Source organism: Puma concolor, chromosome C2 (genome assembly GCF_028749965.1).
Source record: "Puma concolor isolate L17-30 chromosome C2, mPumCon1.1.hap2, whole genome shotgun sequence".
NCBI lineage: Eukaryota > Metazoa > Chordata > Mammalia > Carnivora > Felidae > Puma > Puma concolor.
In genome coordinates, this window is record NC_141675.1 from 84,625,527 (window position 1) to 84,649,351 (window position 23,825).

General features: G+C 41.8%; 1 protein-coding gene across 1 annotated transcript in view; it reads right to left on the minus strand.

Moving 5' to 3' along the window:
* Nucleotides 1–23,825, minus strand: part of LOC112849905 (putative cation-transporting ATPase 13A5) — a 116,766-nt gene that overhangs the window by 20,762 nt on the left and 72,179 nt on the right. Inside the window, exons 15-25 of the mRNA XM_086675018.1 lie at nt 22,390–22,476; nt 21,645–21,801; nt 19,553–19,670; nt 16,216–16,340; nt 15,238–15,398; nt 12,653–12,778; nt 11,214–11,293; nt 8,945–8,987; nt 7,092–7,201; nt 3,420–3,516; nt 1,357–1,429 (exon numbers count right to left, since the gene is read on the minus strand). Coding sequence (XP_086531144.1) covers nt 1,357–1,429; nt 3,420–3,516; nt 7,092–7,201; nt 8,945–8,987; nt 11,214–11,293; nt 12,653–12,778; nt 15,238–15,398; nt 16,216–16,340; nt 19,553–19,670; nt 21,645–21,801; nt 22,390–22,476 — 1,177 coding nt within the window. The remainder of the gene's footprint in view (nt 1–1,356; nt 1,430–3,419; nt 3,517–7,091; nt 7,202–8,944; nt 8,988–11,213; nt 11,294–12,652; nt 12,779–15,237; nt 15,399–16,215; nt 16,341–19,552; nt 19,671–21,644; nt 21,802–22,389; nt 22,477–23,825) is intronic.

Consider the following 23,825-nt stretch of genomic DNA (forward strand, 5'->3'; position numbering starts at 1 on the left):
AACAATAGCGTTTGAAGGCAGAGGAGAAAAATACAAACACTACTACTCACGTTTTTGGATTTTGAATCAATCAGCCTAGCTGTACGCATTCTAACTCTGTTCAAGGGCTCACTGAGTTAGCCAGTTATTTCAAAAGAAGAAAAAGAGATTAGGTGCAGGGTGCTATCATTCATCTTGCTGTGAGTGCTTACAGTGTGTGACACACTGTGTTGAACCCTTCACATGCATTGTTTTGTCTGATCATCACAACCGTATGAGAACATTTCATGTCAGAAAATTATTTCATAAATAATTTGCCAAAGTTCTCAGAGATAGGGAGTGGTGGAGAATAGCCATAGCCTTCACCTTTGTGCTACTGCTGCTAGCTTAGCTCCTGGAAGTTCCTGGTGGTTTTTTCTTCTTCTTCTTCTTCTTCTTTTCTTCTTCTTTTAGCATCATCGACCATGTTCACAAGTAAATCATACAAAGTGCTTAAAAATAGCCAACATTGCAAAGGCAATATCATTGACTCAAAATGTTCCAGTCATGTGACTATTAATAATGCACAGAAAAATAGGCTAATGGACTACAAATACACATTTCCACCCTAAGAATCGAAATTGATGTCACTTATGTTTCTGACACTGGTAAATTTTGCCACAGGGTTGATGTATCCGTTTCATGTTTTAAGATGCTACATGAAATTCTCAAGGTTATTAATATCCTGCATTGTCTGATTTTTTTTATCTGTTTTCATAACAGTCCCATTGTTGAACAAGGAAAAAGAGATGACTATGTCATTCTTTTTCTTTGCTCTTTGTTGAGGCAGTCTCCTTTCTCCCTTATTAAGAGTTAGTATGAAGCCCTGGGTTCTTGGATAAGAAATACTTTATCACAGTGTCATCGCAAAGGAAGGAAATGAGCAGTAGCTGCTGTGAGTCACACCTTGCTTTTGAGAGAATTTCTAGAGTTAAATGCTCGCATTTGTTCTCAACATGTCAAAGACCTAGCAAAAATCTGGTTTCATGTCAACGTGAAACATAGCTGAATGGAAAGTGACCTTTGGGTTTTAAACATTTCCCTTTCTAGGTTTCTTGTACAATTTTCTATGTACAAGACACAAACCTACAAGGAACTCAGAATACATTGACCATTTTATGAAGCTAAGACTTATTTGCTATCAGGATGTTTTAGTGCCAAATCTCAGGACTTCAAGCCTCCACTTACTGCCAACACCTCTTTCAAAAAATTCACAAGTACAGTGGTTTCAGTAGTAAAGGTGTATCTTTCTCAAAAGCTTTTATTTGTATGAGCATTTCTAGAATGTCATGGGTAAATAAATACAAATAATGCTGTTTATTTTGCTGAAGTACTTACTTGTTAAACAGACCATCAAGGTAATGGCTACGTCTTGCATGAGATACTGGTAATTCCCAAAGAGCTGTAGCTGCTGGAAAGGAAATAAAAGTAAATATAAATGTTGCTTCTGCCATTGTAGCATTTTTATTATTGCCAACTCTCTTTCTGAACGTAATCAGGAAGCAACTATTTTTCTCTCCTCCTTAAAAGGAAAGTAACTTACCTATGATCTTTAGCATCTCATTGTAGATAATGAAGCCAGATCACTATTTTCCCAGTGTTTAACTTAATTCCATGTTAGCAACAAGAGTCAGTCCGTTGGGAAACACCCGGGCTTTGGCCACAGTAATCTGACAGCTGTAGTCTCAGCCTGGACATTTGTTGAATTCTCGACATAAGATACCCGCTGGGAACTTCAAGCTTAAACATTTGAAATCCAAGCCTCAAATCATTCAACAGGTGTTCCTCTCCATCCTATCCATGGATTGAGTTCAAAAATAGGTCTCTTGGGGTCCATTCACTTTTACAAACTGAACAACTGCCACTATTCCCAAGGAAGCCCATTACAGACTTCAGTCTGGTAGGCTTGACTTTCTAAGGTCTGTGTAGACATAGAAGTTGTTTGAAGTTTACATTTATGGAGTCATATATAAACGTCAGCATATAACCTCCAGAAATTTGCCTTGCAATACCTTTTGCAGCCAGGTCTGTTTATGTGCTTCATAGCTGCTGACTGAGCACTAACTTATAACCTGGTCTGAGCCATTATAGACCAGATTTATGCAAATGAGAAATACTTCTGGATTTTTAGAGTGTGAACCCAAGGCCCTGAAGTTTCTAATTTAAGGTCTCTGGGGGACACTCTTTTCTGGGTCTAAACCATCAGAATGAATGGCTTCAGGCTAGACTATCATTCCAATTCTGTGTGTGAAGACTTTGAACTGAGAAATATTTCAGATTTTTAAGAAGATACAAATGATTCCTCATCCTCCATAAAGGGTTCCCAGTGGTTCTCATCCTCTAATTCTCTGTCCTCTTTACATTTCTTTCTCCCATCCTTCCTCTTCTTTCCCCCTCAGAATGGTGCAGTTATATATAGGCAGGGTGACATGTAACAGGGAGGAATTTTCACAGGCAGCTTCAGTATTTGTTCTGGAAGCAGTTTTCATAGAACTATGGGGATCTGCCAGCCTGACCTCCCAGAGGCATATAAAGGCTTGGCCAAGGGCAAGATCTAGTATGTTCTTAGTGATAAAGGCAGAATTTGAATCTAGGTTTTCTGACTCCCAGTCCAGTTTCTGTTTCCACCCACCTGGTTGCCCCTTAGCCCTCTGTGTCTGATTCTTGTGCATGATAGCCCACCAGATGCTAGAGACCTGTGGTCCTCATTCATGTCTCAAATGTCCCAGGAAAGCAGTATAGTAATAAATGCTCTCTGAAGCACTCCCTGAGTCTGTTGGATCATTTTACGCTAGAGCAAGTTATGACTGAAATAATGAAGATTTTCAACTTATACATATCTCTTCCATATAGCTATTTAATTTGTAAGTGATTATTTTTATCATTTAATTGCAAGTCTTTTTTTTTTAATTTTTAAATGCTAATCCTTTACTATTGACATGTCTATGTGTCTAACTTCTGGGCGAGTTCAGAAGTAAAGCTCCAATATGTGAGTTTTTCTAGTTTTTGAGCCCTTTAAGGTCAAATTCCAGAACTTCTCTTTCTTTTTATCTCTTCTTAGTCTTTTGCCCATAGTTGGAGACCGACTTCTTGTTGAGTTGTATTTACGCTGTTCTGAAGTTCTCTTCATACTCCAAGTGGAGAACTAAATGCTTGAAGAGGTCAAGTATCTTAGGTTATCTAGAAGAAAACAGCACTGCTAGAAAACTGATCTCTAGCTACTTATTTCTAGCTCCATGCTGTGTGTGCAGTTATGCCAAGTTCCCAAGTTTGCAGACATCTGTTTTGAGAAATGTCATTTATTTATAAAACATTAAATCCTGTGTAGGAGCCACACCCCCAAGAACAAACCAAGTATGTAAATGCAATTAAAACTGGGAAGAAATTATTTTGGTTCATACCCAATAGAGCAGTGATGCACCAATAAGTTGGATTATGCCATACATGGTCAAATATTTAAATACCCCAAAGGATGAAACCAGAGCAGCTCGGCCTTCTCTGTTTAAGAAAAGATAAAAATAACTGGTTATGCATAATATACATCTCCCAGTCTTTTATATTTCAAAGGGTGTTCAAATTTAATAGCTTGTTGATATACATTCACTTAATCAATGATTCATCGTCTCAATTATTTGTTGAAACACTCATCTGTTCATTCATTTTCAGCTTCTATCATGACCTCACTCATTCACTCACTTTTATTTAGGGCTTATAAGGTACCAGCATTGTGCTAAGAGTCATGGGGGATATAAATGAATCAGGCACAGTCTTTATTTTCAGTGAATTAAAAAGATTAACACATATATTAGAAACACATGACATTATGATGAGATACAAAATGTCAAGCATTGGCTCAGCTGTGACTCTTTACATCCTAACAACAGGCTTCTGAGAACTGAAGTGTGTATGTTTTGGAGTCCCGTGGAGACATTAAGCTAAAGGACAGGTGCTTTTGCATGTTAGGAAGTGTGGGTGTGACTCCAATATGTGAGATGAATTGGGTTTTGTTGGTTTCCATACTCCAGGGAGAACCCATGGTAATAATCTGAGCTGGTGTGCCCTTCAAAAGACATAAAGACAACAGTAAAAACCGCAGGTTAAAAAGCAAATATCCACCCCGCCTTGAAAAATCCTGTTTGGCTGCTCTTCCCTTAACTGAGGCTTGGTGTGGTGGTGGGTTATGACAGGCCAAAGAAGACAACAACACGAGGCAGGAACACGTGATGGAGGGATGGTGAACTTGGCAAACAACCCTTCCTGCAGCCTGCTCTCATCAAAGCAGAAGCGAATTCACATGGGGGGCAGCCCATATCACCACCACCACCACCACCACCACCCCACATTGACATGGGCATTAGTGCTACTTGAAGCCTTTGTCAATGAAATGGGGACTCGAGAAGGAAAACCTTAAAAGACAAACTAATAACCACCTGCGCTCAGGCAGGATGAGAATGTTTGGGAGGGATGGGCCAGGATGCGTTGGGCAGATGTTCTCCACCAGGCTGTGAGGCACTAACATTTGTTTTCAGCACAGAGGGTGCAGCAGCAGACAAGCTGAGAGTGGGGTAGGCATGTGAAGCCTAGACCGTTTTCTGACATGAACTTGGTGGTTTCATCCTTTTTCTCCTTTTGTGAATGGCTCAAGAAGCCATTCTAAATAAAGTATAGGACTCCAAAATTACTCCTATAATTATGAATTTTAAGAAGCCAATTGGGGCGCCTGGGTGGCGCAGTCGGTTAAGCGTCCGACTTCAGCCAGGTCACGATCTCGCGGTCCGTGAGTTCGAGCCCCGCGTCGGGCTCTGGGCTGATGGCTCAGAGCCTGGAGCCTGTTTCCGATTCTGTGTCTCCCTCTCTCTCTGCCCCTCCCCCGTTCATGCTCTGTCTCTCTCTGTCCCAAAAATAAACAAACGTTGAAAAAAAAAAAAGAAGCCAATTCATTTATTTATGCAGCCTACAAACATTCATCCAGTGCTCTGTTGTGTCCAGCTTAGTGCTGGGCACAATAATACAGAAATGAATAAGGTGCAGTCTTTATCCTAAAAGGCTTCCACTCTAGCAGGAAGTCAGTCATGTTTCAAAAGATACAAATGAAAACCTGTGGACCTATGCATTTAAAACTGTACCTCGCTGCCCCTCTGGAGGATGTTTTCTCAGAAATAAGCATACATCAAGGATAGCAAGGGTAAAATGAGCCTAACAGAGCTGAACCGTATCTAATTTTTATGAATCTAGGAAACAAAAAAGCAAAGAGCTTCTACCTTGAGTCTTACTAAACCATCTGCCACTAGAGAAATTTTACACCATGATGTGTATCTTAAAACACTGCATTCCATTCACAAATGAATTGGGCCATGTGTGTGAGACAGAATCTGAAGTTCAAATTGCACTGCCTCTCAGATGGACCAAATAGGCACTTGTGCAACCATCCAAGAGTTTAAACTCCCTCCACACCTGTTGCTCCAGCTTAACCTCCATAACTCCCACCTGAGAAGCCTCCCAACAGGAGGCTTAAGGAGGCTGAGAAGCCTGGGCTATTGGGCTCTACACTCTCCAGTTAAAATCCCATTTCTAAATGTGGCTTTCCACTTCTCCCACTTGGAATGTTCTCCCACCTCCTTCCCGTTTACGTACTTCCTATCCATCCTTCAAGTCCCAATTCCCCTCCTAAAACCTTCCCTCCTGGCTTGAGTTACCAATCGGAACTACTGGAACAATTACCATATTGTTTGACCATTAATTTTTTTTAAACTAATTTGTTCAGCACTTCTCACTGATCAGGCAGATGACTCTCTGTTTTGTGATTATATTTCTATCTCTCTGTACCTTTACTGGAACATGAGTCTTCCAGGACAAAATCTGTCTCATCCTTTATCCACCATATTTCCAAGCACAATATTTTAAAAAGCCCCATGAGTTGTATTGACGTAGGGACTGGGTCCTGGGCACTCTCATTTCGTAGTCACTGGCTAGGAACCAAATTTAAGGCAGTAGAGAGTAAGGAGAGGACTTGGAGACAGTCTCCCAAAGACAATCCAGTAAAACATAATGCCTGCTTGGCTACGGATAAAAGAGAGAGTTCAGATTTCTCTGAAGTTCTGAGGGCTCTAAGGACCAGATAGTCCTCAGAAGCAGAGAACATGGGAGTTAGGAAGAGGAGTCTCCTGCTCTGGAGGCAGGAGAGCTACTGATGTTTGAGGGTGTGGAAGGACACAGGGGCAGGCACCCCGAGTTCAGAGAGATGTGTCAAGCTATTTGCTATGCAACCAGACACGGGCATAGAATTTCAAGCCTAGCACCTTTAGGTGAGTAATTCCTGCTAGTAGGTGCCCATTCAGATGCACAGATGCACCAGGGGACATGCTGGAGAACTTCATGTTCATCCCTTTGGAATACACTTCAAGTTTCAGGGATGTCTTTCAAACCACTGGCTGTGAAGATGGCTTAAAGTTACCCCGTGGTGTTATAGGGAGCAACAGAAGAGTACGATTTGTGAACAAAATATAAAACCTAACGTTTTATTCTTAACTATGTTTAAACTATGAGTAGAGATGAAAATCAGTAATGAGAGCAGAATGGAGGTGAGGGAGCTATCTTGACAAAAAAAATGGTCTTTAATTCCTTCCCCTTCCCTCGATTGTAAAAGTCTTGAGATCATTTTGGATATTTGCTGATTGGTATCTTGGAGAGATAACATTATCTGGGGATGCTAAGTGATGGAGTGTTTTCTTTGTGCTGCCTCACCCTTCCCAATCCCCAGGAGGAAGGTTCCAGTAAGCACCCAACATACAAGATAAGGGAGAGAAGTAAGAAATGCAGTTTTTAAATATCAACTCTACCTTTCAACTGTCCATACAATATAGCCTTTCATCCTTTCAGCCTCGGCAAAGGTCACTTTTTGTGGTTTTTACCAGCATTCCCAAGCAGCACAAATGGCCCCTTAACTGGTGCTCGGATAGCACTGTACCCATACCTCTGTGTGACATTTATCACTTTAAATTGTGGTTGAATTCTGTACAGAGCCAGACAATGAGCCCGTCGGTCATGAGGGTGGAAGGGAACTAGTGGCTTACCTGATGAGATGAGGCACACACGCGATGTTGGCTATTTTCGAGGTGAAAGGGGAGGCCACAGATGCCTCCTGCTCTGACAGTGAAATGCCTGCATGAGCCATTTTCAAAGCCTAGAAGGATAAATCCACGTTACTATCCTAGAAGGATATCCCACGTTTATCCTAGAAGGATAAATCCATGACTCCTCGGGCCATGTTCTAACTGAACACCATGAGCTATTCTTCACATTATTGAGTTTATAACCCTGTAACCTTCCAGCCCTGGGTGTCTGTTTATGCTGTCCCTCCACATGGAGTACTATCCCCCTCCAGATCCAGAAAGTCATCAACCAAAGAGGCGCCAGCTAAACGATGCTCCTGGGGCAAAAGACTGGTGCGTGCGTTCATATGCATGTGTGTGCATTGCTTGTGCGGATGTAGATGTGATGATAAGCAAAAGGAAGGAATCATTCAAGAAGTCAACTGAAAAGGTGATAGCATTTGGATGGGTATGTGTGGGGGTCTTCCTCATCACAGTTCTTACACTCAGCAGACCATCTTCACGAACGATAGGAAAAGATATCAAATCCCCACCTATCTCTGGGCTGCCTGATATAGCCAACCAGTTAACTGTTGGGACGAGGTACGGGGCTCACAGCATCTTCACTGGAGACAGGGACCAAATCGTACTTATCACACATCCTTCCAGGACCTGTGTTGCCTCACTAAAATAAAGGCTAATTCATTGTCGCAAGACTCGAAACGGCCCAGAGAGAGCATAGAGCAGACAGTGGTCAATAAGCAGGCCAGAGTCAATTTTTTAATCCCATAAGAATTGTATGAGCATAAAATGAGATTTCGTAGTTCTGTAGTTCTGTAGAACTGCAAAGCATCTGTTTACCATGGCTGGCACATACTAAATTCATGTTCAATACACATTAGAATATTTCCTTCTCCCTCTATTCTCTCTTAGTATTTTGTATCTCTATTACATATTTTAAGATCATCTGTTTTATGCTTGGGTTAATATATAATTTTTAATGTTTATTTATTTTTGAAGGAGACAGAGCATGAGCGGGAGAAAGGCAGAGAGAGAGGGAGACACAGAATCCAAAGCAGGCTCCAGGCTCTGAGCTGTTAGTACAGAGCCTGACACAGGGCTCGAACTCACGAGCTGCAAGAGCATGACCTGAGCCGAAGTCGGATGCTTAACCAACCGAGCCACCCAGGGGCCCGTGTTTGGGTTAATATTATGCGTGATTCTTTCCACCACTAGATAATGAATATTAGGGGGCAGAGACTATGTCCTTTTTTAAGCACTTATTATTTGTTTTGTTCTAATTTCTACATAATTATGGGAATGGGTAACTCATTTTAGGTTTTGAAGCATAGACTAACAACGAGCGTCTTCTCGTGACGCATAAGGTAGAAAAATTCATAATAGATCTCTAAGCGTGAACACAATTTTTCACAGAACTTAGACGAAAATATTTAAAAAGAGAGGAACACAACTACCCAGATCCTAAGGATCTAGTAGGCTTTGGCAATACAAAGCAATCTCGTTCAGTTTTGTGCTGAAGATTTTTGTGCTGAAAAATTTGCTTATGCACATAAATCTTCAAGGTGGGCTATTATTTCAACCATATCTTCAACACTCAGAGTCTAAAACACGTACTGCTTTCTCTTGTGTATGGGAAGGCATCTGCTGAGAATTATTTAATTTAGGCCTCTATAGTTTGTCATAGCCACATAGTTTGGTCTGCGATTTCACTGATATGTTATGCATACATGATTTTATACATAATTCAACACTTTAAACCATCCGTTTCAAACGTTTCCTTCGCTCGGCCTTTACTACTCACGTGTTCTACTCACCCCACAGTCATTAGCTCCATCTCCGCACATGCCCACGTAGTAACTGCAGGGGACGGATAAAAAACATTAATGCCTTAACGCCTCTCTTGGGTAATTTTCATCACAACCAACTCACACGGGATGTATGTGTGTGTGTTGAACACACGTGGCATCAGGCTCGTGGCAAATGACTTGGAGAGAAATAGCCCCAGAGGAATAAGGCTGTTGTATTTAAGTTGTTTCCACCATGTGGAAATGACAGTGATTTTGCCAAGGACGGCCACCAAGAAGATTACACATTTCAAAACAAGTCCTGGGTGATTGTATCCATCAGGGCTAAGCTTAAGCGTGTGCAGCCATAATCACAGCACTTCCCACACCTGATGCACCGAATAACCTGATCCATCTGTGTTTTTTGGTGGCCGATGCCACTGGAAGTTTAGACATTAGGATGAGAAACCTTTGGGAAATGGTTGAACAGGTAGAACCAAAAGCATATACACATAATCTTGAGGCATTCTGGAGTGATATGAGAGCATATGCTCCTAATCGCTACCAGTTTGGTGTGCACACACCACAGCATGAATAGAAGAGTAATAACAAAACCAATACAGGCAAAAAATAAAGTTCTTGGACAGTTTCCTTATGATTAGCTGACACATAAGAGATGGTCATTTTTATAAGTCAAAAATGGTCAAAAACAAACTCATAAGATTCAACCCAATATTTGGCAGGTATATACGAAAATATTCTTATAAACACTTCATGGGCTCTCACGCATGTCATGACTGTGTACATTTGCTGAAGTGGGTCCTTTTCTTCAGGCTCAAATCACATATTTAGTCTTTATATCACACAAAGAATCTTACATCTTCAAGTGCTCCCTGAATTCAGAAGACAACTCAGACAACCTTATGTGCATTGTCAGTGATAAAGTCAGGAGGAATAAGATGGGGAAATCAAGAAGACAGTTCATTCCGAGACAGCATATTTTCCTGAATTGATTTTTCTTTAAGGGACTATAGCTTTTCAAAAGTAAGCATATAAATTGGCAAAATTTCTTAGGCATTTGAGATGGGTAAAATTACTTTCTTCGGCTATTATCATATAATGACCATGTAAGTAAAATAGTCACTTAAACACTGGCTACTAACCCAGCCTCAAGGCATTATGGGAGTTGATAGGCATTCTTTTTAAAACTTCCCTAAGAATGTTTTGGCAACACAAAATAGTGAAAGGCAGTCTCCTGATTTTAGCTACTACTTGTCAGTAATTATCTGAAGTTTCACTACTCTCTTTCCTTTTCACTTTCTGGAAATATGTAGCTCAGAAATTATAACATTCCCAGAAAATTATAGGTAGGTCTGGTCTCAAGAAGAACCATTTCACTCTGATGTACATGGTTATCTATATTTTTGAAGGAGTTAAAAAAAAAAAAAGGACTTTTTTTTTTTTTTTTTTTTTTTTTTTTTTTACTTTGGCCTCCATACCCAAACCATGGCCAGGGCCAGATACAGTGAGACTATCATTTCCACCTCTTTCCTACTGGTCCTGGAATCATTCACATATCTTCTAATGGACCAACCTCAAATAATTCCAGGGGATGACCCACACATTTCCTCATTTTTCTCATTCTGAGCTATATAAGCCCCTATTTTTTCTCTTCCCCACATCCAAGCAGAGGATCTTCCTTTAAGTTATGCTGTATGGGCCACAGAAGGAATGCTGTATGGGGTAAGCAGATTCCAAAATGGCTCTATGATTGCCATCTCCTGGTGTTCAAGACGTTATATAAAGCCCTTCCCTGGGTGTGGGCTAGACTCAGTGACGTGCCTCTAATAAAGAGAATACAGCAAAAGTGATGGGATGTCTCTTCTGAGATGAGGATATAAAAAATGGTGATCTCTCTCCGTCTCTCTTTTGCTCACTCTTGTGGATGCTAGCTACCACACTATGAGCTGCCTTATGAAATGATCCATGTAGCAAGGAGCAGAGTGTGGCTTCTGTCCAACAGCTACAGGGAACTAAAAAATCCTGCCAACAGCACGTGAGGGAGGCCAGTGGCGGGTCCCTCCTCCTCCAGCACTGAGGTAGCTGCAGTCCTGCCTAACACCCAACTGCAGCCTTGTGAGAGGCCTGAGCCGGAAGACTCAGCTCGGCACACCTGGCTTTCTGACCCGTTGGAATGTAAAATAATAAGTGGTGTTATTCTAAGCCACTAAATGTGGGGTTAATTTGTTACGCAGCAATAGTTAATGAATACACTCTCCTTTCGTGCAATAATACCTACTTTAATTTCTGAAATTCTTCAATAAGACTAGATTTCTGCCCAGGAGACATTCTTGCAAAAATGGTTCCATTCACCAGGATCTAAAGAGAAAAACAACTACTGCAATAAGATTAGGATGAAGAACACTTTTTTTTAATTTTTAAAGTTTGTTTATTTATCTAGAGAGAAAGGGACAGAGAGAGAGCAGGGGAGGGGCAGAAAGGGAAGAGAGAGAGAGAGAGAGAGAGAGAGAGAAAGAGAATCCCAAGCAGGCTCTCTGCTGTGAGCACAGACCCACCATGGGACTCGATCTTATGAACCACGAGATCGTGACCTGAACCAAAATCAAGAGTTGGACACTTAACCACCTGAGCCACCCAGGAGCCCCCAAGGACACTTTTTTAAAAAAAGGACAGCCCTGAAAGTCATTCCCAGCCACTGTTTGAATATAGCAATAGGTGGTGTGTCGTTAGCCCAAATGTCAGGACAGGGAGAAAGGGGACTCAATGCTTTAATATTTAACTTTCACTTTCGTCTCCCATCACAACTTTATGGCTTTTTTCCTGGCCATTTTTCTGAGATTGGATAAGCTCTAGTTAATAATAGCTGAAAAGCAGCAGAGTATATGGGACAAAAATGCTTAAGGAAATACAGTTCTTTCTACTAAACACTATCACCACAATTGCAGCATAGATAGAAGAAAAGCGATAGGTGAGGAGTGGAGACCAACGTTCCATTCTCAGCTCTGGTCCCACTAGCTGGGCAAAGCTTAGACAAGGGACCTAAACTCTCTGAGTCTCAGCTTCCCCATCTCCTCAATTGGGTACTGCACTAGAGCTTTCTAGAAGCCTCTGGGGTCTAGATTCAATGGTCTTGTCTGTTAAGGTGACAGAATTTTCAAGAAACTGCTAACAGATGGTTGCTTGCCCTCAGCTTGTGCTCCACTTATCTCCTTCACACTGACAGCACAACCCTGCACGGCACTATTTTTAAATAGACACACAGAGGACAAGATAACAAATGATTTTGAAAATAAACCACGGGGGTCTTTGTTTCCTGCTGCTGTAATTTAAGAATCCAGACAGGAAGGGGAATAGAGCTCAACCTGACATGAGTTGGTGGCTTTCAGAGAGAGGCTGACCCACAAAACAGGCAGCACATTTGGAACTATTTGGAGGTCCTCCCTGCTGGGGAGGGAAAGGAGGAGGCAGACTGGGATTGGGCTGGCCATGGGGGGGTGAAGAGCTGTACCAGAGCTCAGACTCTGAAGAGGGGGTTATGTGCATGTGCAGGATCAGGTAGGGCTGGGGAACTTCTGAAGGAGCACCTTTGGGGGTGTTTATTCCCCAAATCTGAGACAACCTCACTGATCATCACCTTCACTATTCTCTTCTTCTTTTTTTTTTTTTGCCTCACTAATTTGAGAGCAAAACAAAACACTTCATTTCACCAGTACTTACTTTTGGAAGCAAGCTGTTGAAATGCTGAAATATCACTTGGTAGGATTTCCCACTCATTGCAAAATGGTAACAGCTCCCTCTCGCTCCATCAGGCACAGAACTGTTCCCAATGTTAACGCAGGTTTCCTAAATTCAAAAGGGCATTGTTTCCACATGGGCTCTTAAAGAATGTCTCTGCTTTCCTATGTTTTATGGAAGGAAGTGTATTCAAGTTATGCAATAATGTGAGGGCCAGCAAATACATAATGTGCAATTTGTCCATGGAACCTAGACTCCGATGAAGAAGACACTCAAAATGTCCTTCCCAAATTATATGAACATATGAGACATTGACAACACAATGCTCAGGATCATGTCCTAGGAGTTCATACATGTATGTCAGTCTGCTGAGGAAATCCTTCCGAGGTACCCGTTAGTGATTCCAAGGAAGAGTAGAAAACATTCTTCCCTCCTCTTTCCTCTCCTCTTCATGCTTTTATTTCCTAAGATCTTTTACCAGTCATTCACTCACCAATAATTCCCCAATTTCTTCCTTGTAAAATAGGCAGACTCTTTCTTCAGAGCCTAGCTCCTTATAGCAACTGCCTTCTCCCCACCTCAATAGGCAACATGTTCCTTCATGGTGTTCCACTCCTCTTCCATGCCCTATGTTCCATTGCACCGGCTCTTTCTCTCCTGCCCTCCACTTGTCAATGTGCTCCCATCACTGCAATCTAGCTCCACCTGGCTCAGCCCCAAGAGAGAGCACCCGATGAATGCACATGCACTCACAGTGTTGACAGCTGATCATGCTTTTTCATGCAACATTTCTCAGGGGTCCTTACATTAGTGTAGAACTCTGAGTTCAAATAACATAGAAGGTGAGAACATTCTTTTCACTAGAGGGATTCATCTTAATATTCTGAATTGGGAGGCAAGGAGATACACCCCTCTCTTTCCACGCCCCTTCTCCCAACTGCAAAATAGCCAACAAAAATATGCTTAAAGCATTCCACATGAGGCAAGGAAAGAATTCCTTCTGCTTTCAATAGAAAGTTGGATAGGGAAAGTGGTGGGAGGGAGCCAGACTACCCAGCGATGGCCAAAACTTCAGTAAAGGTATTAAATTAATGAGTGGGTAGTGTGAGTGGACTGTTTGTTAAAAATTAGTGAAGACCTGGGGCGCCTGGGTGGCGCAGTCGGTTAAGCGTCCGACTTCAGCCAGGTCACGATCTCGCGGTCCGTGAGTTCGAGCCCCGCGTCAGGCTCTGGGCTGATGGCTCAGAGCCTGGAGCCTGTTTCCTATTCTGTGTCTCCCTCTCTCTCTGCCCCTCGCCCGTTCATGCTCTGTCTCTCTCTGTCCCAAAAATAAATAAACGTTGAAAAAAAAAATTTAAAAAATAAATAAATAAATAAATAAATAAAATTAGTGAAGACCTGATTTTTATCACACAGTGAAATGGAGGCAACATGCATTGACACAGAAGCAAGTGAGTTTGCAAGGATATAAGCACCAGAAATCTGCTGAAAGTGCAGATAGAGCTGTCATCTTTTACAGCCAATATGATGGGGTTTGAGCCAAGCAGGGGTAGGGTCACTGTACAGTTGTGCAGTTTGTATACTGTACAAGGCCTACTCTACATTTAACAATCCAAAGGGCTGGTCAGCCTGAAGGAAGGGAGCATTGTTGTAATTTATCACCTGGAGGACCATCTGGAATTCAGACAGGCAGAGGTGCCACATTTAATGATGGGATGTCAGGCTGCAGCCCATTTTTTTCACAAAAGCACAGGAAACTTGCTATCTCGAAAAGTTTGACACTTGCTAACTTAATGTCACAAACACAGCACAATCTAAATGGCCATGGATCTGGGGGCTCCTGGGTGGCTCAGTGGGTTAAGCGTCCAACTTCAGCTCAGGTCATGATCTCACAGTTAGTGAGTTTGAGCCCCATGTCGGACTCTGTGCTGACAGCTCAGAGCCTGGAGCCTGCTTCAGATTCTGTCTTCCTCTCTCTCCGCCCTTCCTCAGCTTGCAATCTGTTTCTCTCTCTCTCTCACAAAATAAACATTAAATTTTTTTTTTTTACCTTGAAGAAAAAGTATTTCTGAAAAGTCTTTAAAAAAATAAACAAGTAAATGCCCATGGATCTGGGTGCTATCAGACAGACCTAGATTTGATTTCCTGCTCTGCAACTTGCCAGTGGTGTGTCTTGGGCAAGTTTACCTTGTTGGACCTCAGTTTTCACATTTGTGAATTGAACAGTTTGTCAACTGTATAGGCCAACTGTGAGATTCAAATGGGAAACATGGACATAATTTCCCAGCCACATTGGAATCATGGGCTGATGCCAGCTCCCAACCCAGAGATTTGGATTTAACCAGTAAAACCTTGGCACTGGAAGCTTTAAAACTCTTCCAGGTGATTTCTTCATGCAGCCAAGGCGAGAAGTGCTAGTGGAAATGCTAAATGCTTTGCAAACTTCAGAACCTCCAGCTGTGAAGGGTTTTGACTTTGGTGACTTCTAACGCCCAGAGAAGGCTGCCCGGGCCAGGGCTGTATGCCATCAGCCCAGGCCACCAAGGGGCCTTCTAACATTTGCTCACATTCTTCTCTGGTCCATTCTCCTGGTTCTCAACCAGCTGCCAAGTCACAGAGGCAGGAACAAAATCTTCTGGTTCATTGGCTTCAACAAGGATCACTTGGCTTCCTCCAGGAATCATTTCAGAATTCTTTGCCACAGTAATCGCTGTTTGAAGGTTGTCACCTAGATGACAAAGAGAGTCAGCTTACTTTCTGTGTAAATCTCTCAGCAGCTCAAATTAAGCTCTGCCTCCTCTGAGTGGGCATACCCCAATATTGGTGCTCTTTGGGGGGCATTTCCCACTTTTGGCCTTATTTGATAACCATTTGTCTGTCCCTCTTGCCCAAGCCGGTCTGTCTCTAGTGGTCAAAAACAATGTCTGCATCTCCCTGCCACAATGGCAGCATGTCTTCAACACTGAATATTTCCAAAACATGCAAGGATGAATAAGGAAATGGTTACGTGCTTTTTGATGAACCCTCAGAAGACTGAGAGCCCCAAGTGGTGAAGATAACACGGGCCCACTCCGATCGCATGGAACCATTTTGGGGGTCTGGATTGCAGTCAAACAGAGACTAGAACACTGAGGGCTGGGCCATGCGTGGACTGGATCAGCATATGCTATGCCTGCCCCACAGCCCTGAAGGACAGCTCAGTAGAGTCTTACACCCTTTACACAGACGTCTCACTGGGGTTCTTGATGAGCACATATCCGTTCTTGTATTTAAACATTTACTGTGAGCCTATTAACTCTGGACCAAGCCCAAGTAGGGAGAAGGGGCATTAGACAAAGAGAATGAAGTAGGGTCTCTGCTACCAAATCTCACAGTCATCTTGGGGCTGCTGCACTTGTGCCGCAAGAACAGGAGTCAAAGAACGGTAACACATGACAGCTAAGTATTTTTCCTTCTGCCTCAGCCACATGAACCCACTTAGCTCACATGGTCTTTTTCTGACGCCTGGGATACATTGAACGTGTCAGGCTTCCAGAAGTACACACCAGTAATCATCACGGTCCTGATGCAGGCTTCATGCAGTTCCTTCAAGACTGACTTGCTTTCTTTTTTCAAGCGATTCTCCATTATGAGAAGTCCCAGAAATGTCAAGTCTGACTCCACCTTCTCTCTTGGGATCAGTAGAAAATATTAAAGCTTATTTATGGAGTCTTGACGGTTGAATTTATTTCTTCCTTAAAAAAGTTTTTCTAAATTTTATCAATGTAATGCATGCATATGTTTTAAAAATAAAAAAGAACCCAAAAGCTTATGATGAAAACCAATAGTCCCTATCTCCACCCCTCTCCTTCCCAGAGGCAACCACTTTTATATCTTTTAGCAGCTTCTTCCATTTTTCAACTCCATTTTTTAAAAGAATGTGTTTATCTACCAACTCTTCTGTTGGTTTTTAAAATTTTTGTTAATCACACATATTTTGTTTTTAATTTCAAAGACCTTTTTTGTGACCTGGTAATCAGTTTAGTTAGGCATTTAGTAAGTCTACGGGATACTACGGTAACAGTTGAATATGGAATCATTCCTTTCAACCTCCATCTGTAACCTCCAGAAAATATATGATATCAGCTAAGCCTTCAAAAAGTTATCAGAATTTGAAATTGGAAGCTTGGAGTCTAACTGGGTTACACTCATTTTATAGGAACTCACCTCAGGAATGGAATAAATCTCAGGTGACTTTTTAAAAAGTCAACGTGGGGGGCCAAGATCTCTTTCTTATCTCGCATTGTTCCTTTTTCTGCCCAGGGGGGAGTTAAGATTGCAGGAGGAGCTGGAGACCTAGGGACCTAACCTTGTTGGGTACAATCTCCCATGTTCAGTCCTGTCCCACGTCTACCTTCCACAGTACGTGATAGAGCTGAGTCTCTGCCTGTCAGGCTCTACAGGGTGGAGCAACTTCCCTCTCGCCATCTCTCTCTCTGGCATGGCGTAGACCACACTTCTTCCATCCCTACTGATTCAGACTCCATTCACCGCCCCCCACTTACTTTTCATCTTACAGAAATGATAGAAATCTCCTGTCTGCACTTAATCACCTCTCTAGTTTTCTTTGATGTTATTTCTTTTCTATCTTGCTGGTAGGACTTGGGAGATAGAAGAAATAAACACACAGTCAGTAAACCTTCTTCAAGAGAAAGAGCAGAGTTGGATTTCTTGATGAAAAATATTACTCAAACTTAGATGGGAACACAGTGAGGAAACTTCTCTCTGGAGTACAGAACAAGTTACTCCATCTTTCATTCAAAAGTCCACTCACCAATCACTCTGTTTTAGACCTTGTATTGGGCACTTGCTGAGTACTCAGATTATCAGATATGAATCCTGCCTCAGTGATCTCAGAGAATATGATGAAAGACCTACCTTAATTCAGAATGTGTTAAATTTCTATCATTTAACTTCATAGCTGTCTATTATACATTGGATTCATATTTTCCCATTAGCTAGAACTAAAACAAAGAATCGTCCCACCAGTTTCTTCCAGTTTTGGTCTCTATTTGAGGACTCTTCCCTTTTTCACCAATTCAGGCACTTGGGCCTCTTGCTACCTTGCAACATTCCCGGCAAATCCCTGTGTCAGGGCCCTTGCACTCACTCTTCTGGCTGCCTGCAATACTCTTCTTCTGGATATCCTCATGCCATATCTCTGTTCAAATGGCACCTCTTCAGAGGACTTTCCCTGATCACTCCATGTAAAATGGTATCATGATCTATCTTTCCCAATTAGGATATAAGCTTCTGAGGGCAAAGATTGTCTCACTTCAGAATCTTCAGTGCCTTAAAGAGTATCTTGTGCACCCTCAAACTCAATAGAAATTTGCTAAACCAATGAAAGGGAGAATTTTGACAAAGTATTTCTTCTGTTTGTTAGTGTGGGGTGTTTTATTTTTTCCAAAAAAAAAAAAAAAGAGAGAGAGAGAGAGAGACAGAAAGAAACTCTTCTACTTCCCTTTTATGACACACCAGTTTTTAAAGAAGTTTTTGATCTTTCTGATTCGAAAACTTTGCAAAATATAATTTGATTCTAAAAAAAAAACACTGAAAACACTTTTCCCTTACTCTGTTTGAAAATAGTAGCGAAATTTTAAGAAGCATAATAGGATCCTGATATTCTCTGGGAAAATCTGAGATGATTGGAAATCTAGCACATTTGATCATCACTTTCTTATTCTGTTATATTTATAATAATGTCTACTCATCAGTGACTTTTAAATGAGAACATCAAAGCTACATTAGTGTGTGGCAGCTGGGTGGTGGCAATATTCCTTGTCAAACTACATGAATTTTTTCTTCACACATAACCTTAGCTTTTGTTATTAAAATTTTTGCCTTGAGAAATTACAAAATCCTGTGTGTTATGGGTCTTCGTGCTTGCTCAAGAATAGCTAACACCTTTAATGTTAAATCTGAGAGTGCCATAATTTATTTCATTGATTTCAAAATGAGCTTTGTGATTCTATTTAGAAGATTAAAATGTCATGGCTGAAAAGCTCCTTAAAGATCATCCAATCCTACACTTGAGAGACGAGGGAAATAGACACAGTGCAAGGAAGGGACAAAGATTGTATTAGAACACATGGACATAGCTTGTAAACAGTAACATTGGACCAAGGATATCCACATCTTATGTGAAGGTGCTAATTGCATATAAGTGAGGGTTTCTCTATCAGCAACACTTCATCGAAGATAATGCATAGTTTGTTATTCAATGTTCCGCAGTACTAAGTACTAAGTACTAAGTACTAAGGAGACAAAGTACTCCTTTGTCTTAGACAATTCAAAAATAACCTTTAAAAACTGAGAAACATTAAAAGAGAAAAGAATCTGCAGATTATACTCTAATGAGGACATTTTATCCATTAATGTAATTAAGAATACTGAATCCTATTTCATATAGCTCAACTTAGACTCACTACATCTCCAGGTCTGAAACCAGGTTTAAAGCATACTGGAGGTCAGTGTGTCACAGAGCCCACTCTCTCCTTCTCAACCCGTTTGTACATGGGACCCCCAAGCCAGTCAGCCACATAATGTTCCAAGATTGAAGGAGTGTTGGTTATTTTTGATTGGATGATGGACTGCCGGGCAGAGATAGCTCACTGACAGCTGGGAGTCAAGAGATCTGGACTACCATCTTTGTTCTACCTCCAACCAGTCTTCCCCAGCGTGGCTTACGGTTGCCCGGCTCCAAGTTAGGAGATTGGATGAGACGACTTTGCATCTCCAGGAGGCTTCCTCGTGATTGGAGCTGTCCTTCTGTCCATCTCCAGCATTCATTTACTTCACACACACAGAGCCTGCTCTAGTGTCGATATCTGACTTCCTTACCTGGCTAAATTCTCTACTTCTGAAAGCTTCTTCATCTTCAAGCCTTTATGGGCAAAAGCAATGACACGGAAGCCTTGTATTGTGTATTTCCTGAGTTCCTGTGGGAAATTCTTGGGTACTGTCAGGTGAGAGGAAAGAGGTAAAGGTAAGGTCACACTGAAGGCTGCCCACCTCCTAAGCAAGACTCTGGGATCCAGTCACTGTACCTTGTTTTAAAATTCCAAAAAAAAAAAAAAAAAAAAAAAAAAAACTTTAATAGAAAAACTACAGCTCTGGCTAAAAGCCACAACTTCATTAGGGTGCTCTTATTATTCTGACAGAAATGAATGCCAAGGATGCGCCGGTCATCCCCTGGGTGTCAACTCCACTGGCTGGCTTTAATAAGGATAGACCTCACGACTATGTCTACAAGGATAAAATGAAAACAGCTGATCCTCTGGATGAGGGGTCAGCAAACTAAAGGCCAAATTTGGTCCATTGCTTGTTTTTGTAAACAAAGTTTTATTGAAATGCAACCATGCCCATTTGTTTATCATCTATGTTGGGTTTGGGGTCACAATGGCGGGGTTGAGCAGCTGAGACAGACACCATGTGGCCTGCAAAACCAAAGTTATTTTCCACCTAGCTCTTTGCAAAAATGTTCGCAATCCCTGTGATAGAGGACAGACGACACAATGCCAACGTTTGTGTATTTTGGCATGGTAGTCATTACCAATATTACAATATTTGTGAAATCTTTATGGCTCGTAGGATGCCTAGAAGAGCATTAAAAAGAACAGTGTAATGGAAATGTAGTGGCTTAGGTAGCAAAACACTTGATTTCTAGTATCCATTCTACTGCCAACTAGCTCTCTGACCTTGGGCTTGGTAGGTCTCTCTTCTGGCTCCTCAATTTTCCCATCCATAGAATGAGAGGGTGTGGACCTCAATGTCCCCATTCAGCTCAAGCTTCCTGTAATTCTAAAATGATCCAGAAGGTGGGGATCAAGGCATCTCCTAGCTCTCTATTTCCTAAATACAGGGGGAGAAATCACTGAAGTATTAGCATATGTCAAAGATCTGAGGTCAGGACAAATAAGAATTGGAAGGGCTACCAGAAGGATGAGAGGTGAGAAGTGACTGACCCAAACCCTTACCAGGGAGCAAGGGCAATAATCACCAGTTAAAATTTCAGGAAGATACTCACTTGCATCTGTGAGACTGAAAAAAAAAATGTATAGCAAAATATAGGCCATCAGTCTGTGAGGGATAGAGGGATAGAGTGTTAGAGGTCATGGGAGTTCTGAGGAAGATCAAGGTCAGAAAAAGGGGCCGCTTCTAAGGTAAAAAAGGCTCTAAGTAGAGGGAGAAGTTAAAGCAATCATTTGCCAAATCTAAAATTGTGTGCACAAGTTGATGGCTATCAGCAATCATAGGGAGAATGTAGATGAAAATCAGGAGAAAAAGGCCAATTTTATCCAAATGAACTCATTTGAATGCAACAATATCCTTACAAATCTGGGCTGCCGCTTAGAGAGTGCATATGTTTGTAAGACAAAGAGACAATACAAATCAGCTCAAAATCTAGGCCAGAAAGATGAAATTGCTGTGAAAATGATCAATTGCATTGCTCTAATACCGTCTAATTTGCTCTAATCACTTTGTGTGTGTGTGAAAGATTTATCTTGTCTGTATTCTCCTTCCATTGACCGGCACGAGGCCCTTACATGGTGCCAGCCCCCAGAGGTGTCAGGCGGAGCGCCCCAGCTGCAGGCTGAGTGCAGGGCCCAGACCTGTCCCATTATTCCCTTCACACGTTCCTGGTTTGCTCACCCTTACGTAGCTTCCTGTTCTGGCTCCTGATATTTGCTTCACATCTCCTTCCCTGATACCCCATTGTGGTTGGACTTTTCTGGATGGATCAAAGCCAGATATTTACTCTCTGCCTCACGGCCTTGAAATGGTCACCTCTGTCTTATCAGGTCTCCTGGGCCCACTTCTCACTCACTGAGAAAACAATCACTTCCACATTCATTTAGTCTTGTGTGCTTTGTGTGTTTGAGCTTCTAAAACATTTTTACCTTCTGAAAGAGAGAACAGGGTCAATTAGTACCTGTTTCAGACTTGCAGAACTTGGCCAGCATCTCCGGGGCACCCTTCACGTACACATGGAAGTGATCCTCCCCTGCCACCTGAGCGACCACAGACATCCTCTGCAGGCTTGAGGAAAATGGAAACTGGCGCAAGATGGCTATGGCTTCCACGGGACTCTGAGACAGCACCAACAAAGGAGAGCTTAAGATGCTTGTGAAATTTCACAGATGCACACCAACAAATAGGACTTGCTCTGCAATGAACCCAGGGACGTCATGAAGTGGTATGTTTGTCACAACATTGATACTTTTCTGTCTGCCTCGACGGCGATTCCCTCATCAAGTTGTCTGGTTCTGCAAGGCCTTTCCCTTTGACTGCCTGGAGAAATCCTAATCATCTTCCCGGCCAAGTTCACAGGTCCCTTCCTCTGTGGCACTTCTCTCTCATAAATAGTATTCACTCTCACCTCTGAACGCCTGCAGCTCTTTCTTCAGCCCTTATTATAGCAGTCGGCCCAGGGTATTGCACTGATTTGCACCTATATGGATTTTTCTACCAGCCTCTGTACTCCTCCAACACAGAGCCCCACACATCTAGCTCTGAAATCACTCTATCCCTTAGCACCTAGCGCAGTGCTCTAGCATAAGACAGGTTCATGAATAAATTTAAAAATAGATTCAGGAATGAAGGGACGAGCAAACCAACTATGGACACTGTTAGTTTCAAGGAGAAAGAGCTGTCTGATTTGAAAAAGCAAGTCATACCCAACTGGCTTTTGGTCCTGGCTTTATTATTATGTTTGAACCTGGCATCCCAAATGTGCGGTAGTCTGCATCGCAATCTTCCATTATCTGTTTCAAAATGAAAACATTCATAAGATTCCTTAGAGCAAAATAGTAAGAAAAAAATACCTCTCATTTGCATAGCACTTGAACCTTTTCAAAGCCCCTTCCACATATTTTCTCTTGTAGGCCAATTATCTGAATACCATCATTGTCAAATTTCTGTTGCGTTATTAAGGACCTTGTTGGAGAATGTAAAAAAGCCAGAAATATTGTGACTACAGTTTAAGTGGTAATTGATGGAAGAAATGCCGGCTACAGGCCAATGGCTCTTCCTGAATGGTATGACTAGTAATTGGATGACAATTTAATATAGCTGAGCATATTAGCCCTCAGTTGAGTTAGGATTGGGTCTTGAGATAAACCTGGGATTAATTCTTATTCTGTATCTACGTTACTAGCCTAATTGGTTAGCAAGTTAGCTGTTGGCAAATTAGAAAGCATATTTGAAAACAGTTTGCATTCTTTGGAGGTTGCAACAGTATAAGTTACACCATTTGAGAAACCAATATTAACCTAAAATATAGGAAAGGCAGTCAGATCTACAAATCAGAAAACAGGAGACAACATTTGGCCTCTGCTCCATCACTTACCTGTTTAACATTGGGGACAATGCCTCCATTTCTCCAGATCTCAAATTTCTTCTGAAAAATATTCTGACATCCCTTGTAGCACTAAAATTATTAGAGTCTACAAGGATATTTCCCCTCCTCCTTATGTTTCATGACAGGTTCCTATCCACCAAAGGATATTTAATTTGAGACTGTTTCTCACCTAGCTTTAAATTATGCAAATCATTTTGCACTTCCATACTTTGCTTGGGGTGGATACCACTGCTCTTAAAGACAGTTCTTACAGAGCTAATCCTAGCAATTTATATTCCTGCACAAGACCCCAAGTTGTATGTCATTTGTACAAATAGACCAACACCCCTCGATGGAGAAGAGCCACCGTCAGAACCAGGATCAAAGTCACATATAGTAAGAATGACCCTAAGCAGCTCATCATTGTGTCTACGCGAAGGATGCCGGTGAGGGCAATGTGTAATAATTACACTGATTCCTCTCCGTTAAGATCCAGGAGAGTGATTATCCCTTTGTGTTTAAGTAGAAGATTTCTCCACAGCAAATGCTTAAATTTTAACTCGCTGGTATCAAAAATTTCCATGTTTACCAGGTTTCCTCTTTTATTATTTTGGCTTCTAGAAAGCTACAATTTTGCCAGTACACACTTTTTAAAAATTTTTTTATAAGTTTATTTATTTTAGATAGAAACAGTGGGGGGGGGGAGGGGCAGAGAGAGAGAGGGAGAGGGAATCCCAAGCAGGCTCCACACTGCCAGTGGAGAGCCCAAGTCGG